General features: G+C 33.6%; 1 protein-coding gene across 5 annotated transcripts in view; it reads right to left on the bottom strand.

The window, feature by feature from the left end:
- Positions 1-20,259, bottom strand: part of LOC150103284 (uncharacterized) — a 162,990-nt gene that overhangs the window by 5,462 nt on the left and 137,269 nt on the right. For 3 of the 5 annotated variants that reach the window (XM_090397891.1, XM_090397892.1, XM_090397890.1), the window contains one exon: positions 17,595-18,594. The exons of 1 other annotated variant lie outside the window; for it this stretch is intronic. In XM_090397891.1, the coding sequence (XP_090254017.1) occupies positions 17,609-18,594 (986 nt within the window). In that variant the 3' untranslated portion in view covers positions 17,595-17,608. Of the gene's footprint in view, positions 1-17,594; positions 18,673-20,259 lie in introns of those variants that run through there. One more of the 5 variants, XM_090397894.1, reaches the window with a different exon arrangement.

Raw genomic sequence — 20,259 nt, 5'->3', positions numbered from 1 at the left:
CATGCTAAACAAAATGTGTTACTAAATAAGTAATTAGCACAAAGAAAATGACTAGCTCTGTGACAAATGTCACATTCATTCATACATACAAAAAAACTTGGATCTCAAGTCAAATGTACCATACTCCCTGCCCCCCCCCCCAACACACACACACACCCACCTTCAATTAACAGATTCCTCAGTTACAAGTCTCCAAAACACCACAATCAATTATTTACCATACATGCAATCTAGCACCTAAAAATGTTTCTTATGTGCAACCTTCTAACAATAATATTTTGTACAAAAATTCAGATTTAAATCAACCACTACAAACTCAACATCATTATAAATGTTTATTTGTCTGAATTACTCTCTCCTTCATTAAAAACTTCAGTATTTTGAGCTGTTATATATTATATACAAACAGTTCTTGTATAATATACCCTTGATATATCCATTCTCTGTACCACCACTTACTATTGATACGTGCTTGAGACTAGATTGGATTTTTACTATGAAAATCCTTCTAAATGCAAACTCATTATCTATTTCTTAAAATTACCATATAATTATATTTAAATTCACATAACAGAACCTTATTATACGAACAATTATGCTGTCAATTAGCAGCATTCAGGCTGTTAAAAACAGTTACATTTTAAAAAATACAATAAATTTACCAGTGTAGCACTTCTATGCTATTTCGAACTCCTTGCTACCAAATTTCAAATGCTAAGAATGTCCTCAGCAAACTTAAAATAGTTTCATCATCTTCATGGGGAGGATACCAAATACCATACCATGGTATTTTATAGCCTACACAGAAATGATAAGCCAAATGGTTATAATCATTGCATATGCTGTTGGGGTGCCATAAAACTTTGGAGAGATTTGCTTGATTTATGCAGATGTAATATTTTCAAAATGTTACATCTGCATAAAATTGTACTTATGTTACAAAATGGTTTTTAAAGATAAGTAACAGTTGCTGAATACCATTACTACAGAATAATATAAGTTAATATAAATTAACTTTAGTAGGGTTATTTTTCTATGCACTTAAGATAAAAAAACAAGATGGGAGAAAAAGGTTTACTATATTAAAAAATGAGAGCAATTTGATAATTAAAAAGAAGTTAATATATGCTCTTCTAGAGGTGTTTATGACTTTCTTGAGAACTTAGCCATATGATTATATGATGCTGCACAATAATTTTGCTCAGATCTACAGATCTTTATTTTCAAAAATTGTAGAAACAGAGTACAGTTCTACATCCCCCCCCCCTTTTTTTTTTTTTATCAACCTCACATATGAGAAGATACAGAACCTGTAGCACATTAGTGCTGTATGTGGACTGTCCACAATTAGAAATTCTGCACAGCTCTGTAATATGAAATTTTCAAGCAGTGCTTAACTGGCTGAATGTTTCACAGGTATCAGCAAAGCTGTGCATGAAATTTTTTTTATGATTTAGGCCACAGAAACAGAGCTTATTATGATTTTACAGTTGTACAGAATTAGTGGCTGAATGATTTTACATATGGAATTTTTATCAAGCTGTTATTTTGAAAAATGTGGTAATGCATTTCATTTAAAGGAGTAATAATAATCTGCTCTTCCAGGTTTCACAGGTAGCAGCAAAGCTGTGCATGAAATTTTTTTTTATGATTTAGGCCACAGAAACAGAGCTTATTATGATTTTACAGTTGTACAGAATTAGTGGCTGAATGATTTTACATATGGAATTTTTATCAAGCTGTTATTTTGAAAAATGTGGTAATGCATTTCATTTAAAGGAGTAATAATAATCTGCTCTTCCAAATCAACAATTTTGCCATACACAGAATCATTATCATTATTTTTTTTCTCTTTGAAGTTAAAACACATCAACGAATTTAGAATAATATTCAATATAGCAACAAGGAACCCAAATAAAAATTTAAAAAATACAGATGTGGCCAATCTGAAATGCAGCTACAGTTTTTATCATTATTGTTTTTGTAACATGTAGCACTGTGCATTTGAAATGCAATGTTTAGAATGTACCTATATAATTTTATATGTTCAGTCATTCAGAAAAGAAAAAGAATTCAAATCACATTTAACTGATATTTCAGAGACAAAATTTCTATAAACGATTTAATAATATAAAATTTCTTCCTTTTATTTTATAATTGCATTGCTATTGATATTAACTGGAGAGAATTTTTATACAGTACAGTACAAAAAAAAAAAAAAAATTGAACTTCCACTAACTGAATAATTTAAACAGTCATTCAGTACTTTTTTTTCCCCACCATAACATATATTCTGCTACAGGAAAGACATTTTATCTTTGTTAAGATTCTTACATGTTGCTTTTGTTACTGAAAATAACAAGATAACTGTAAGAAACCAAAATACAAATAGGAAATATGAAATTGTCAGCCAATCAAAGAGTAGCAAAACAATAGCACAATGTAGTACTGAAGGAATACAATATAATCTTTGGTGAGATAGGATATGCAATGTTTCTGAGTATATGTATATGGGCTTCTTGTTGAAGACCTAATGTAAGAAATGAATCTCAGACATAGAAATGCTTAAAAGCAAAGCCAATACAAATATGCATAAATTCAGGCAGAGAAAACATACAATATGTGTTATTGTTGGTGTAAAGTATTTTCATATGGGGAAGCGATATCCACAAAAAGGAAGGTCACTAGTGGAGTGCCTCAGGGGTCTGTTTTAGGTCCATTACTGTTTAACTTGTATATTAATGATATAGGTGAAGATTTGGATGGAGATATTCAGTTGTTTGCAGATGATGCAAAGTTGGGACGAACCATGAAGTGTAGTGAAGATGTTGTGGCCTTACAGGAAGATTTGAATAGATTGAGTGATTGGGCACAGAAATGGGGATGTAAATTCAATGTTGCAAAATGTAAATTTTTAAAATTTGGAAAACAAAGATGGGATGCAGAATTTATGCTTGGTGAGAATATATTGTTGGAAGTAGAGGAAATAAGAGATCTAGGGGTGATAGTGGATAAGGATCTAAAATTTAGGGTACACATCGCCAAAATTGTGAAGACAACACAAAGGCTTCTGGGAATGATGTGGAGGACACTGACATGTAGAAGTAGGGAGATTCTTGTTCCGTTGTATAAGGCTTTGATTAGGCCACACATGGATTATTGTGCCCAGATTTGGTCACCGGGTTTTCAGAAGGATGAAGAGATGTTGGAAAGGGTCCAAAGGAGACTGACTATGGTAGTTTCTGACCTCTAGAATGTCGAGTATGAGGAAAGATTGAGAAGATGTAATTTGTTGAAAGTTTATTTTTCACTTGGTTAGAGTATAATAAATTTAGTTTAATCCTTTATCCAAGTGTGAACAAACAAAGTTTGCACCTGAAAGTATCCTCAGAACTGGGGTAAGGTGGTACAACACTAGGCACTCCTTGCAAAGGTGGAGTAAGCTACCAACACTCCTATCTCAGTATCTCCCATAATGCAAAACACATCTCCTTCCGGATATGTCTAATGTTATGCATTAAGGGAAGGGCCACAACCCAGACTAATTTCGACCTTTATTGAGGTCTCTTCAGTGGGAGCCAGGCCCAAGTGGAGATACCAGGCAGAAGCATTAGCAGGTCATCTCTACCTATAGGAGTTGCCAAATGGTGTGCCACCCTGTTTTAATAAATTACTCTGGATTTAGAGAAAGATGTTGAAAGTTTATTTTTCACTTGGTTAGAGTATAATAAATTTAGTGTAATCCTTTATCCAAATGTGAGCAAACAAAGTTTGCACCTGAAAGTATCTTCAGGACTGGGGTAAGGTGGTACAACACTAAGACACTCCTTGCAAATGTGGAGCAAGCTACCAACACTCCTATCTCAGTATCTCCCATAATGCAAAACATGTCTCCTTGCGGATATGTCTAATGTTATGCATTAAGGGAAGGGCCACAACCCAGACTAGTTTCGACCTTTATTGAGGTCTCTTCAGGTAATGCTAATGCTTCTGCCTGGTATCTCCACTTGGGCCTGGCTCCCACTGAAGAGACCTCAATAAAGGTCGAAACTAGTCTGGGTTGTGGCCCTTCCCTTAATGCATAACATTAGACATATCCGCAAGGAGATGTGTTTTGCATTATGGGAGATACTGAGATAGGAGTGTTGGTAGCTTGCTCCACCTTTGCAAGGAGTGCCCTAGTGTTGTACCACCTTACCCCAGTCCTGAAGATACTTTCAGGTGCAAACTTTGTTTGCTCACAGTTGGATAAAGGATTAAACTAAAGATGTAATTTGCAGAGCCTGGTGGACAGGAGGAAGAGGGGAGATATGATAGAGACCTACAAGTTGGTAAGGGGTTGTTATAGGATCAATGCTGGAGAAGTTTTACAGAGAATAGTGGGAGATCAGGGGAGAACCAGAGGTCATCCCTGGACACTGTATAAAGAGGGTGTGAGTAGGGGAGTGAGAAGCAGGTTTTTTTTCGTGCAGAGTTGTGAATGACTGGAATGCCTTGCCTGAGAATGTGGTGTCTGCAAAGAGTTTGAATGTGTTTAAAACATGGTATGATGAGCTGTGTGTGTGATAAAAGGACCTCTCAGATGAGTCTTTGACTCCATGAGGTCTTGGGGTGATAATAATAATATTGATTTAATTCATATACAGAGAGTTTGGGATAAGTAATGGGCACCATAGTTTTGAGCATGATTTATCATGCTCAAAATGTGATACTTTCAATGTGATACTGATTGAAACTAAAAGCATTATTATTTCTTAGGCATCTCCATGGAGTCAAAGACTCATCTTGGGAGACCCACTCATGGCCCTTATCTCTGCTTGCCAGTGTTTTCTTCAACAAACACATAATCTGATGTTTGGCCACATTTACAGTATGCCCCCTCTAAACTCCCTGTCCACAATCTCACTAGCCTCATCAATTTCATGCAGTGCAGTTCACTTCCATCACTGTAATGCACAGTTTGTGATCTCTTCATTTTAAAGTGCATGACCACGCTACGTCTATTTAAGTCACCTTGCAGGATCTCTACATCATGTGTATTAACTATCACTCTTTTTGCATCATTAGTATATTGCAGTAGCATACTGCAGGGTTCAGCAGTATACCAATAGTTACCTGCCTTCTCCCAAACTCAACTTCCCCATAAGTATTCATTTATATCTGTCCATCAGCCACTCTCTTATTCACATCACCAGCTTCATCCCCATTTGCTCCAATTCGTGCAACAGAGGTCCATATGGTTATCCTCAAAGGCTCAAATATCCTAAAATATTTTGCAAAGAATACAGAAAATAAATATCATTAAGGTAACAAAATTCTTCAGTTGCTATGAAATGTTAGAAATAGAGAAAAGAGAACTGTTAAAAGAATCAGAGATGATAAAGGTGAAATAAAAACTGAAAATAAGCATATTCTGAATGACTGGAAAGTAGAAGAAAATCATCAAATATTTAAAATGGAAAAATATGACCAGAAATTATCCAATATGGACCAATTATTATTTATGTATCAGGCATCTCCAAGGAATCCAACTCATAGGAGACCCCCATTACCATTATTCACACAATATTTTATCACACCTGTCTCCTTGAACTCATTCATTGACAAGCACTCATTTTGCCTATTAACTAGCAGTATAAATTACTGAAAATAGAGCCAAAGGCTTCACTTCGGCGAAGTAAAATTATTCAAAATTAAGTGGATATTGAATACCACATTATTTCTTAGCCAAATAAGAAACTCAAAGATAGGAAATTTAATCTAAGAGTTTCATGCCAAATATAGAAAACTATATAAAAAAAATTGGCGAGTCCGAAGTAAGCCAACACCTGGTAGTGCAATGCAGGGCAACTTGTAGTAAAGGTGGAGTAAGCTGCGATCATTGTTCTTAGTATTTTCCCATAGTGTAAAACACAGCTCCTAGGAGATGTATTTCTGTTCTACATTATGAGAGAAGGTCACTACCCAGACGGTTTCGACCTTTTTTTTGAGGTCTCATCAGTGAGTAGGTAGACCTAGATGTAATACTAAGGTTTCAATGGTCAGAACTTATATCTTTACTGTATGAGTTGCCAAAAAAGGTGCACAAATACAATTACTGAAAATAGAGCCAACAGGCTTCACTTTGGCAAAATAAAATTATTCAAAATTAAATGGATATTGAATATCACATTATTTGCACTATCAGGTGTTGGCTTACGCTCGGACTTGCCGATCTTTATATAGTTTTCTATATTCGGCATGAAACTCTTAGATTAAATTTCCTATCTTTGAGTTTCTTATTCAGCTAAGAAAATGTGGTATTCAATATCCACTTAATTTTGAATAATTTTACTTCACCGAAATGAAGCCTGTTGGCTCTATTTTCAGTAATTGTATTTGTGCACCTTTTTTGGCAACTTGTACAGTAAAGATATAATAAGTTCTGACCATTGAAACCTTAGTATTACATCTAGGTCTACCTACTCACTGATGAGACCCCCCCAATGAGGGTTGAAACCGGTGCTGGGCAGATCTGGCTCTGAGAGGCTCCGCTTGGAGGTAGGCTGTCTCTGAGTGGGGCCACCGCTGAGATTATGGCACTGCTTGGTGGGTGGGGTGAGCCTGCCATTGGGTAGAGCCAATGCTGAGAAGTTCTTCTCAGTGACAGGGTAAGCCTGTCACTGAGTGGAACAATGCTCAGTTGGGCGATCTTTCGGGATCGTCTTATTTTTAGAGCTCGCTTCACCTAGACATAGGTCGAAACTGGTCTGGGTAGTGACTTTCTCTCATAATGTAGAACAGAAATACATCTCCTGGGAGCTGTGTTTTACATTATGGGAAAATACTAAGAGCAGTGATCGGAGCTTACTCCACCTTTACTACGAGTCGCCCTACATTTCACTAGCAGGTGTTGGCTTACGCTTGGACTTGCTGATCTTTATTTATATTTATATAGTTTTCTATATTCGTCATGAAACTCTTAGAGTAGATTTCCTATCTTTGAGTTTCTTATTCGGCTAAGAAATAATGTGGTATTCAATATCCACTTAATTTTGAATAGCAGTATAAAATTTTAGTGGCTACAGTGCATAATCCTGAAATTTCACATGGTTGAATCCAGACAGTTAAAGCAGTGCTTTTATTTTTGTTCATCTACAAAAAAGAGAATTACAGAGGAATTTTCCTAAGGAGTGTTCCATGTAAGATTTTTGTGAACATACTCAAGAAGAGGTTAAGAAAAAATTGTGTGAAAAGGCATATTATAATGTGGCAATACAATTATGGTGTAAATTTCCCTGGAAGTTGTGGTGAAGAAGACTGTTAGGAGTGGATATTTTATATGGGGAGTTGTTAGTGAGTAGAATGCATTGCCAGAGTGCATTGTGAATGCAGGAGAAGGTAAATAATTTCAAAGTTCAATATGATAAACATGTTGCTGGTTGAGTGGGCCTCTCATGATGAGTTGATTCACTCCATGAAGGTTACTGTAATAATAATATTAAATGAGACAATATACAAATTATCATATATCACTTATAACTTTAGTCAGCAGTTATTATTACATAGGCATCTCCATGGCATCTAAGGACACATTGTGAGACGCCTTATAGTAACCATTATTCACACAGTAACTGTCATACTTCTCTTTTCATTCATTTACTGATAAAGCACTCATTATCATCTCTGACAATCCATTTCCACTTGTTCGCTAATCTCTGTGCAAAACATTGCTGATACTGTGGTATTGTGTATAAAGCAAGGATGCATGCTAACCCAGCTGCATTCATCATCTGTATAGATTACATTTTGAAGCAATATGCATTAATTGTGATATGAAAATTGAAGATAATGAATTCAGCCCTTTATTTTATGAGATGTTGTGATACTCCTACAGATCTGAACTCTTAAATTTAATAATGTCTCTAACAAAAGTTGCTATGAAAATTGGCAATATTAAATACAAAAACTAAGAAAATAAACAGGAACATAAAAAACACCAACTAAATTTTCACTGAAGATCCCATTTAAGCCCAGTTTTTAGTGAGGATAGCAAATTAAATATCGCAATTGATAATTGAAGGAGTAAAACAGTTAGATGAGAGCCAGCTGAAGTAAGTATTAATAAATGCAAGGTTCTATACTTTGGCATGCAAAGATATAAGGCTGTGTACTGTACTGTATTTTTCAGGAAGTGGATGAGATTCAGGGTCTTTGGGCGATTGTTGACAGTAGGGTAAAGTTCCAAGGATATATTGCAAAGACTGCACATTGCACTGCTACTATGATAAAAAGTGCTTTGACAAGTAGAAATAAAGACCATCCTGGCTTGTCAGTGTACTTCTTGATGGTGTCACTATATAAGGCATTGAAACTATTATGCTCAAATTTGGTGATCTAGTTTTCATTATGATGTGGAAACACTGGGGAAGATCCAAAAGACAAATGCCCAAAGTAATATCAGGACTCTAGGATGTTGAGAGAATGTAGACCAGAGTTTGATAGATAGGAGGAAAAGAGGTGATATGATTGAGATTATATTATTATTATCATTATTATTATCCGAGGAACACCCATGAAGTCAAAAACTCATCACGGGAGGTCCCTTTGTCATACACACAGCTCATCATGCTGTGTCTTAAATGCATTCAAATTCCTTGCAGACACCATACACTCAGACAATACATTCCAATCATTCACAACATTCCATGCAAAAAACTTGCTTCTCACTCCCCTGCTCACACCCTCCTTATACAGCTTCCAGGGATGACCTCTTGTTCTCCCCTTGTCTTCCACCATTTTATGAAAATCCTCTTCAACATTAATCTTATAACAACCCCTTACCAACTTATATGTCTCTATCATATCACCCCTCTTCCTCCTGTCCACTAGATTCTGTAAATGCATCTTCTCAACCTTTCCTCAAATTTGACATTCCAGATCAGAAATTACCTTAATTAGTTCCTCTGGAACCTTTCCAATATCTCTTCATCATTTCGAAAACCAGGTGACCAAATCTGTGCACAGTAGTACATATGTGTCTTAATCAAGGCCTTATACAATGGAACCAGAATCCACTTAGTGTGCTTCCCAGAATTCGTTGAGTTAACCTTGCCACTTTGGCAATGTGTCGTCTAAATTTTAGATCCCTGTCCATCATCATGGGAGGTCTCTTTGTCATATACACAGCTCATACTGTGCCTTAAATGTATTCAAATTCCTTGCAGACTCCACACTCTACATCCCATCTTTGTTTTCCAAATTTTAAAACCTCACACTTCGTAACATTGAACTGGTATCCCCACTCATATGCTGCCCTTTCACTCAGTCTATTCAGATCTTCTTGTAAGACCACAGCATCTACTCTACTTGTAGTTTGTCTCAACTTTGCATAACCTGCAAACAACTGAATATCCAAATTCAAATCGTTCCTAATATTAATGTACAGGTTAACAGCAATGGCCCTAAAACAGATCCCTAAGATGTTCAAGTTAATGAAGGGGTTTTTACCAGATTAATGCAGAAGAGTTTATAAAAAAGAGCAGAGGGTGAGAGGAGAACAATTAGGTCATCCCTGAAAATTGTGAATGTGCCAGAATACATTGTGAATGCAGGAAGCGTAAATAATTTCAAAGTTCAATATGATAGATAAGTGAGCCTCCCACTATGAGTCCGCTGGTTCCATCAAGGTTACTGTAGCAGTAGTAGTAATAATAATAAATAGGATAACCAGAAAAAGACCAAGATGGATTAATATTAGTAGTGCCTTTGAAGATAAAAATCTGACAGTATAGAAACCCGAAATTTGAAAGAAGGTTGTTGATAAGAATCTAGCAATAGTATAAACTTCATTATGTAGTACTGTTGTGTATTTTGCACATCCCTTGAGGATACAAATGACAGCAAACTGTTAATAAAAGAATACTGTACAAATTACAGCCTTGAATGAAATTTGGTTGTGTAATACTAAAACTGGACACTTCTCTGTGTGGATTTTTTTATATGCCAATTAAATTTCTAAGTATGAGATAAAGATCATACATTAATTACTCAGAATTTGTATGATTAGAAAAGCTGGAATCAGTTAGTTAAATTTCACTTTTGGTTTGTCTCTTCCTGGCTCTTCTAACCCAACATAATTCTTAAAATTGGTTACATTTCTCTACCATTTCATTTATATGTGAGCATTTAATTTACAATTCATATGCTCCTAATTAAATTGAGATGGTATAATCTAGAAAGCCACACAAATAATTTATACCATGAAATATGTTTACATAACCCTTCTTGGAAAGTTGTAGAATGGAAAAAAATGTAAACCGTATTCTGTTTGTCTTGTGTGTGCATTCCCTTGGCATTAGACAATTTTGAAAGGTTTAAATTGCAGTACATATTGAAGTTGTTTGAACTTATTTGGGCATTACTTCCTCCACAACTTGGAATCATGCCACATTAGAAGGGAGATGATCCTTCATACAGTTGGGAAAACATCAACACAGCAGTTGCAATTGCATTACAATCACTGCTAATGTGGCACTAAAGGAAAAAAGAAGCTTATATAAATTCTCAGAAAAATCAAAACCAGTTTACTCAACTGTATGTCTATATCTGTTGTGTTATCAAAAAACACATTCCTGTTTGAATTTTGTTTAGACTTCTGTAAAACGATGTGGTTCATCATCAATATCTAAAGAATACTAAAAAAGTCTAATCACCTGATAATAATAAAAAAGCAACAAAATAAAAAGATGGGGCAGTTTATTTCTTGAGTTTCAAGGCAATTTGTTAACTATATCATCCATTCTAATGAAAAATTCCATATGTATGTATGTGTGTGTGAGAGAGAGTATACATTTTATTTTTATTTTTTAAAATTTTATCCTGAAGGACAGAGTGCATTTATTGTCTGAACCAGTGCTGTTCTTGGAACTAGACCCTTATTACAACATTTGTACATAATGGGTATAACAAGAAAACATGCACAAAATTATTAGGGGAAAAAACCAACAAAAACTCTAAAAATAAATCACATTTGCCCTGCATACACAAAGTAACTTACTTTTTCAAACTACATGACATAGTCTTATTCCAAGCTGCTGACAATATTTTGCCATTAAGTTATTATGACAGAAAAAGAATTTTTCCATTTCCAGGTATTTCTAGCATCTTTTTTATTAATGATGGAGCCCCATTAATTTGGATAGATAGAACAAAACCACCTTTTATGCAAAAGCTATATCAAAAACAACAACTAAAATATGAATAGTGATGATTAAATCTAAGGAGGACAAAATGAAATCTAAAGAAGACCAAGAATCAAAGTACAGAAACTGTTCCTGGAAGACTTCATTTCCTCCAAAACTAACAGAATGTAAAAAAATGCACGATATTTTTTATCATTCTGCTGATCTCCAGCCTCAGAATAATGTTTCAGTGAGTAGTGCAGCTTTGCATTTGTATGTAAATATGTTACTCGCGGTTTTTGGACATTTCATTGTTCCCAGAATAATCGTGTTGCATTTATTATCCTAAATCAGGGCTGTCCAAAACACAGGCTGCATCCAGCCTGCAGTGCAATTTTGTGCGGCCCGCCTAAGGGTTTTGATTTTCACAAGCGAAAAAAAACAAAAAAAAACAATTTGAATCAAATGTGTATTAGATATTTTAATTCTATCACTAATCGATAATCTCGATGTTGGTAATTTTATTTGGTGTTTTTATATTACACCCATGTGTTTTTCAAATATTAGATGTGTCAAAGAAGCGTTCTTACACTTTTTTATACTAACAGAAGTGAAAAAGGAGATTTTTTTAAATTACTACCAATAGAGAGGTACCCGAAACTGAGGAACTTTGGACTCAAGATGTGCTCAATGCTCGGGAGCACATATCTTTGCCAAAGCACTTTTTCAATGATGAAATTCATTAAATCAAAGTACAGATGTTCATTGACAGATAATTCCCTTGCAAATTTACTGCGATTGGCAATTACAAGCATCGAAAATGATATAGGTACTTGGGTAAATGATGTCAAACTGCCACAGAGCTCTCGCTAAAATGAAATAAACAATATTGTTTCTTGTCTACTTTTTCAATAAAAACTTTTATAAGCACCATGACCTTTCTTATGAAATTTTCTAAGTGCTTGTTTAACCTAACTAATGGTAGGACCCTCCAAGTAATTTAATATATGTACTATATATATTTATTATTCTGGATGCAGCCCTGGGATAAATTTTTTTTTTTTTTAATGAGGCCCTCGGATTGCCTAAGATTGGACATCCCTGTCCTAAATAATATAGTCTTGGGCTTGAAACAAGAGTGCTACTGACATTTTTGGTTTTCATGTAGTTGTTTTTCAGATAATTCATGATATGGATTAATATTTAATTAAGATTTTCTCCAGTTATTAATATCAATAGATCTCAAAACTTGTGATGTTACATGAATTTGTTTAGCTTATAAGTTATTCTAGGAAACTACATAACTACAAATCATAAAAATATATTATCACTTAGAAACTATGTAAAATTTTCTTTTCACAGCATGGCTCAGGTTTTGTTGAAGTATCTGCCCTATTACTTTCTAGATTACTTCATCAGGACTAGATTACTTCCATTCAAGAAAAAAAAAAAAAAAAAAAACCTTACAGAAATATTTTATCAATGTATACATGTGATACTCATATATTGTTAACTAACCATTGGCCTCATAAACAAGAAATTTTCTAAAATATAATAAAAATCTAAATTATTGACAAATCATAAATAACATTTTATCTTAAATCACACAGTTACAGCGATGCTGTAGTAAGATACAATAGCTCACCGGTAATAAGAGGATGCAAGCATACTTCAAAAGAAAACCTATTATTTTAAAATTTATCATTATGTGTCAAAAAAAAATGTATAACAAGCTACAAGTTTCATACGTTTCTAATTGTTCATGTAACAAATCAATATTAAACTTTTGTATTTAAAACCTTCAACCATTCTTAATATTAACAAACTATGATTACACCACTATGTACAAGAAGATATACATGAACTTGGAATCAGGGACATAGTGTGGTTTTATGTACTGCACTGAAAGTTATTTTAATGAAAAGTAACTGCATCTCTTTTCATAACAGAAACATGTAACATATTGTACTTCGCATAATTTTAACAAAATAGCTTTTCAATAGGTATCGTTTAACATGTACACTATTCAGTGTTGCATTTGCACACCAAATATTTTTGTAGTATTTATAACTACACACACACACACATGCATTAATTGAAAACAAAAATATTAACATAAGCATAGGTAGCAAAACTTAAAAAACAAGAATAGAACAGATAAAATACAATGTTGTAACATTTGAAAACAATAATTCAGCTATGATTGCAATATACAGTTCTTCAACACTTCAAACAAATTTAAAGTACTGTATGTAGAAGTACTTTACATACAGTACTTTACTGTATGTAAAGTACTGTATGCTCCTCTTTTGCATTCCCTCTAGATTTTGTTTATTCCTCAATATTTTATGTACTTTTGGATGTAACTTTTATTTGTAAACAGAAAAAATTAGACTTTATAAATGCTTAAAATATTATGTTTTCATTCACTTAAATATTTTACATGTCTAAGAAACTATAGAATAATGCATCACAAATCATCTAAAAACAATTTACATGTATATAACCAGTACAATCTATTTCTAACTGATCTGGAAATGTATATCTTATTAAACTACACTACTGTGCAGTATCTATTTCTAAATTTTATCACTTAATGTATTATTAAGAATAGTTTTTATTAAATCCCACACATACATAAACAAGCATTCGAAGTTATTCTGTGAAAGTCTGAGGCTCCAGCTTTTCATCCTCCTTTAAATTTGTTAAAAGTTCAGTGGAAATCCACACAATTAAAATTTTTATCTTATTGGTAATAATTGAGATCTGAATATGTGTAAAAGTAATTTATGCCTTACTCTAACTGTGAAGTATTATGAATGGATTATGTACAGCACATAATGTATCAGAAATGAACAAGACTTTGAGAAATCAGAACAGGAAAATAGTTGTTCACCTATATAAAGTCTTGATCCACCAACCACATCTAGATGACTTTAAACCAATGGAATCCATAATGTTGATCACAGTCAACTAGTCAGTCCCGTCAAGTTTTTAGTCAATCACCAATAACATATTCATATATTCCTCTTAAGATAGCAGTTATCAAGAATGTACCTTGTTAAAAATTTGTGTTATTACTATATAATAGTTAATGTTATTAGAATGCAGCAAATCTTTCATACAGACATTCTTGAATGTGAGGCAGAAATAATAACCTTACAAAATGATGTTTTTGTCAAAGCATCGGAAGATAATTTTTTGAAATATCTGCTAAGTGACAAGCATCCCAATTTAAGAAAATGTACAAAAAATTTGTGTGTATTCATTCTTTGGTTCAATGTGTATGTGCAAAGCAGCATTTTTGCAAATGAATACAATTAAGACAAAGTACCAAATCACTTCAACAGAAACACTTGGACTTGCGTTAATGAAATGCTCTGAGTAATTATGTAAGAAATTACAAAACGAAATTGTGGAATTATTGCAGTTGAACAAGCAATGGAAATTTTGACACTCGATGAAGTTCAAAATAATAGTTTTTGTTTTGTTTTTTTTATTATTAACAATACCATCATAAAAGCATTGTTGTTGCCTAGGTTATTAATGAAGTCTGAACTATCCTACATGTCTGAATATTGTGATAAAAAGTGTTTAATTTAAAGGGCTATTTGGCTTTTACCAGTCCCTTCTGGGATTGCTAAGAAGCCAAATTCAAAATTTTAACTACAATTTAAACTACAGTTTAAGTTTTTTTTTTTTTAGTTTATTTATTTTTAAGTAAAAATAAATAAATTAATAAACAATTTTTTAAGTAAAGTTGATTGCAAATGGATATATTATTTGGAGCAATAGATCTTGTATAAAAATTAATGGACACTTCTAGTAACTAAAGAGTTGCTAGAAGAAATGCAAAAGAACAGAGAAAGGGCAAGTAAAGATTGCAAATCTGCTGCCACAACATGATAGGAGCAAATTGAGAAAAAGTGTTGTGAATCCAAATGAGTATAGAGATCACCTGAATTTCAAGGAGATAAAACACTGATGCAGATCCAGAGAATAACTGAAGGAATGTAAATCATAAAGTTTTGTAAATGAGAAGGATTGAAATGATTGAGTCAGTCAACTGGTGAAAGGAACTTAGATGTGCAATGGACAGGGTAGCAAGAATGGAGGGGGGGAGCTGCTACTTCAGTGTTGCTAAGTGTAGAACTTTGGCCAGGGAAGATTAGATGAACTTTGCTCCAGGAGGTGGAAGAGGTAAGGAATCTTGGTAAAACAGAAGTTCATTAGCTCAACAAGCACATTGTGAGTAATTATTATAGGAGACTAACTATGGGGACGTGGACTGGAAGGAAGAAAGAACAGATGTGGGAGGGGTTGAGTTTCCAGAACGTAGATAACTACTCAGAGATAATTACCTAAAATTATTATTATTATTATTATTATGGGTATCTCCATGGAGTCAGTAGACTCATCGCGAGAGACCAAAACTAGCAAAACAATATCTGTCATATCTCTTCTTGAATTCATTTACAGACGAAGAACTCACAACTAAGTCAGGCAATGAATTCCATTCATTCACCACCCTCCAGGCAAAAAACTTTGTTCTCACACCCTTGTTAACCACACTCTTCTTTAATTTCCAGGGATGACCTCTTGTTCTTCCATCACTATCACACAGCTGAAACATTTCCCCTGCATCAATTCTATAAAAACCCTTCAGTAATTTAAATGTTTTTATTGAAGAGACTAAGGTTTGAGAGTGTTGGATCTGATGATAGCATTACAGGATTCGTCCATTACTGTGGTAGCCAGGGAAGATTAGATGATTTAGTTAGGAAGAGTGTGATCATGCAGTCTTAACTGGAAATTGACTAAGCATGTGGATTTTCAGTGTAATCCTTAGGAAGGCTCAGCAGTATCACTGCATAAAAATCTATAAGGGAAGGATGTTTGATACTATTTCTCTCAAACATCTCTTAACTATTTTCCATGTGCTGCCAACATCCTTTCCTTGCAGTCCATGGTCAGGAGGATAAATCTGGTGGGAATTAAATGGATGAGTAGCATCATTAAGTAGGAGCTCCTTAATGCTAAGAAAGACAAAAACAGATTTTGAGAGGAAATTTTTTAAGCAGGCCAAAAGAAATTTAAGTTTTTTGCCATATGTGTGGCTAATAAAAGAAAGAATTATGGAAGACTAATAAATGCAGATGACAGAAGCAGAAGAAATAGGTGAATCATTCAGTGATCACTTTTTGAGTATGTATTATCTAGGGTGAGAAAATGTGATTGCTTGATAGAGACCAATGTATGATAGAGATGCTCAAGAAATTATGAACTCTCACTGGCAAAGTAATATATAGTTAGTCAGTACATTACAATATATAAAATACAATATTTTGTCTCCACTGAAGCATTTTCAAGATTAATCACAAAAGTACACAATGTAGAAAATGAACACAGAATATTCAATTTGGTATCGTAATATCCTGTGATGTGGTCAAGACTAGCTGATTTTGTTATTTTTTGAGGATAACAGCCTCCCAGATCTTTGGCAGTTTCTTCAGTCAAATTTATTTAAATTAGGGTTCTGTAGAGCATACATTTATTCCTGAAAAAGTCTTTCGCTTCTATAGTGAAAGACTCGAAAAGAAATATTGATGATGACCAGGATATCATCTTCACTGTTTTTGAAAGTAATAAGTGTTTAGGATATTGATTAAGCTCTTGAAATTTGGAATGTTTGAGTGCTGCAAAGTAAGAGAAGAGTGCTGTCATTAGCAAAACTATAGATGAGATTCGAGGTTAGTGAGAGAGGGTCACTTATGTATATGAGGAAGAGTGGATGATTATAGCAGATCCTGAGGAACACTTGCATTAGTAGAGAAATCTGAAGAAAGCACCATCCATCATTACACCATTACACACACAGCTAAACAAAAAGAGAAAAAAAACTGGTGATCCAACGCTCTCTCTCTTTGCTGGATTTTTAGTTTAACAGAATTTTGACAGCTAATGGAACATACTTCAAAACTGTGAATTTTCTGAACATTAAATCTCCAAAACTAAGCCATACTAATAGTGGCAAATATAGTTTTCTGCTTTGTAAATCATAATATAATCAAATTTTCTTTTAAATTACTGAATATAAGCTTAGTACTGAAAAGCCAAAGTAGCATTTTAGGACATTTCATTTCTATTTTTCTTGTACATTCCAAATAACAACAATCCTAAAAAGCTTCAGCCTCAGTATTTCACAAGTTTTGCAGAGGAAAATTAAACTTCCACAATATCTTTCATTCTGACATGCTTTAAAAAGAATGCAGTTAATATATAAGCTCACGAAGAGAGTGAGAAAAATACATTAATCCTTTAGATCAAACAGAGATCTTGAATGCTACTAGGAATTCTATTAAAGATGTTTGTTAACACAATGTTAAATTATTCTATATGATTTCAAAGCAACAAACTTATAACAATGGGACATCAAATAACTATGTTTATTTAATTTCATTATGCATTTTTTTATTATGTAAAATTAACTGGTATTTGTGTTTGAATTTTAAGCCGCAGCTGTTACAGGGAAAGTTCTTCTGGAAATGGTGCCATGCAGTATGCAATAACAAATTTGTACTATTTCTGTAATAAAGGGTTTTTCTGTAACACTGTTTACATGTCAGAAGGGGTTGCTCAGCAAATTTGAGAAGCTTTTCAGTATACTTGGCCAAAAACCTTTTGCGATCATCATCGGCATCCAATGTTCCTGTATCACACAATACACCAGATTTCTTCAGTGTACTATAAGGTAATGTAGACTCTGCTTGCAGCACTCTCCTTGGTGTAGTCTGTTTTCGAGATCTCCGAATTTTTTCTTGGCTGCTCACCAAAAACATGCTGTTTTCACCTTCTGAATTGCAAGCTTCAGTTTTAATGCTCATCTTATCTGTAGTTGACAAGTCAAACTTAGGTGTATTAATGAAGGCCCCAGAAAGAGATTTGAATGAGGTGTAGTTATCCTTATATGCATTGAAGTCTTTTAACTCAATCTTCCTACATAAGACACAAGTGATGGAATGATGAAGATTTCTGTAATGGCTGATGAAGGAATGTTGACTGAAACAAGGAAGGCCACAGTGAGGACAGCGAATGTTATCATTGTGTTTTTGTATCACATGATTTCTAAGAACAGAATCAAACGGTGTTTCAAATTTACAGTCACTTCCTCCTCGACATTTCAGCATTTGACCAGTGTGTACTCGCATATGTTCCATCATCATGCTCTGGATAGCACAACTAAAGCCACATACAACACAGGAAAAAAGATGCCTATAGGAGGTGCATTTTGCTTCTTTGGCAGAATTTTTGATATGATAAATTTCTGTGTGAGTATGAAGAGATGCTACATCAGCAAACTCACATCCACATTCTTCGCATAAAATTTCAGCGTAGTCATTCACACCTTCAATCCCCATTTCTGATGCTGCTACTGCACTCCAGATTGAGAGAGAATATAACATTAGACCATTTATTCTGAATTATTAGCAAATAAGTTCTTGTTAAATTTCTAAAATTAAAAATGTACTTTCTATTATAATTTTTATAAATTCATTTTATAATTAAATGAATAATCCTAAAAATAATTAGAACTATTCATGTTTTATGTAATTTAAAATCTTAATTTCAATAAAATAAATGTGAAAATTCAGTCACACCCAATTTAGTTTACAGGTAAAATTATATCAAGTTAACAGACATTTAATTACAAGAGATCCAAAATTATGAAATTGCAGAATTAATTAATTTTTTAATATTCTGATTGCTTGTATAAAAGTTAAAAATACCAGAGTATTTATAGAAATATAGTCTTCATTAAATTAATAAGAGCAGCAAATACTGCTTATTTGCTGCTCTTATTATTTTGACTTTATAATTTCTCAACCAAAGGAAGAACATTCTTCATTAGAAAATTTTGCAAATTGACCACCATTATGATTGTTTTTCTTTAATAAAAATAAGTTCCCTACATGCACATAGTAGATATAGCAGATTAATGAGATAGTGATGGCAAACAAAAGGTATATGTGCCAAAAATGACATGTGAGACAGTTTGTTGGCTCTATAATGAAATATGTAAAGAATTTAAATTCTGCATCCAGAAGAGAGTAATCAATATTTAATTGTTCTGTGTTTGTAAAAAGAGACACAAATTCGATATTTTTTCTACATTAAATAGAAAAATAAATAAACTTTGAAACAATTTATTTATTAATTTGTGATATAAATATTTATTTGAAACTGAAGAGTCCTAATATTCAATCAAAATGGATATTGAAGTCAAGCTGATATACCTCATTTAACCAATTATCAAGCAATACATTTAAATTACTTGACTGTATTATCTAATTAATTGTAACTGTATTGTGAATGCAGGGAGTGTAAATTATTTCAAAGTTCAATATGACAGGCATGTTGCTGGTTGAGTGGGAGTACCTCCATGGAGTCTGCTGACTTCATGGAGGTACTTAATATTATTATTAATAATAACAATAATAATTTGTTTTGAAATCAGACAAAGTATCCAATATTGCTATTCTATTTTGGATTGGCAAAATTGTGTGTGTGTGTGGGTTTATTATTAGCAACTTCCATGGGGACAAAACACACATTGCATTGCAGGAGATCTCACTAACCAACATCTCTATCGCCTTGTGAATAGAAAGAGAGAAGATATGATTGAGACATATAAGTTAGTGATGGGATTGTTACCAGATTAATGTGGAGGAGATTTTTCATAGAATAAAGGGTTTTTAGAATAAATATAGAATAAATTGATAGTGCTTTAGTCATTCACTCTGAATCCTCTCAAGTTTCCACATCACAGTGGAAACCAGATGACCGAATTTGCACACAGCAGTCCCTTGTCAGTATGTCACTTCTTATAACAGCAATAGATGCAGTCTTCACAACACTTATAGTTTGCTTTCTGAACATCAAACCATCACCCACAAATCCTTGAATGTCATCAGCCTCCTGAAGCTCATTTACATTAATATTGTGTGCAGCTCTATACATTTGCGATCTAGGGAAGGGACGTGATATCAACATGACTCCTTATAACTCTTCCCGGTTTTGCATCTTCAGAAAACAACCC

Source organism: Typopeltis vanoorti, chromosome 9, assembly GCF_054136105.1.
Source record: "Typopeltis vanoorti isolate ZY-2024b chromosome 9, IOZ_Tvanoo_1.0, whole genome shotgun sequence".
NCBI lineage: Eukaryota > Metazoa > Arthropoda > Arachnida > Uropygi > Thelyphonidae > Typopeltis > Typopeltis vanoorti.
Note: the sequence above shows the minus strand (reverse complement) of the source record. Positions and strands in the feature narration are given on the sequence as shown.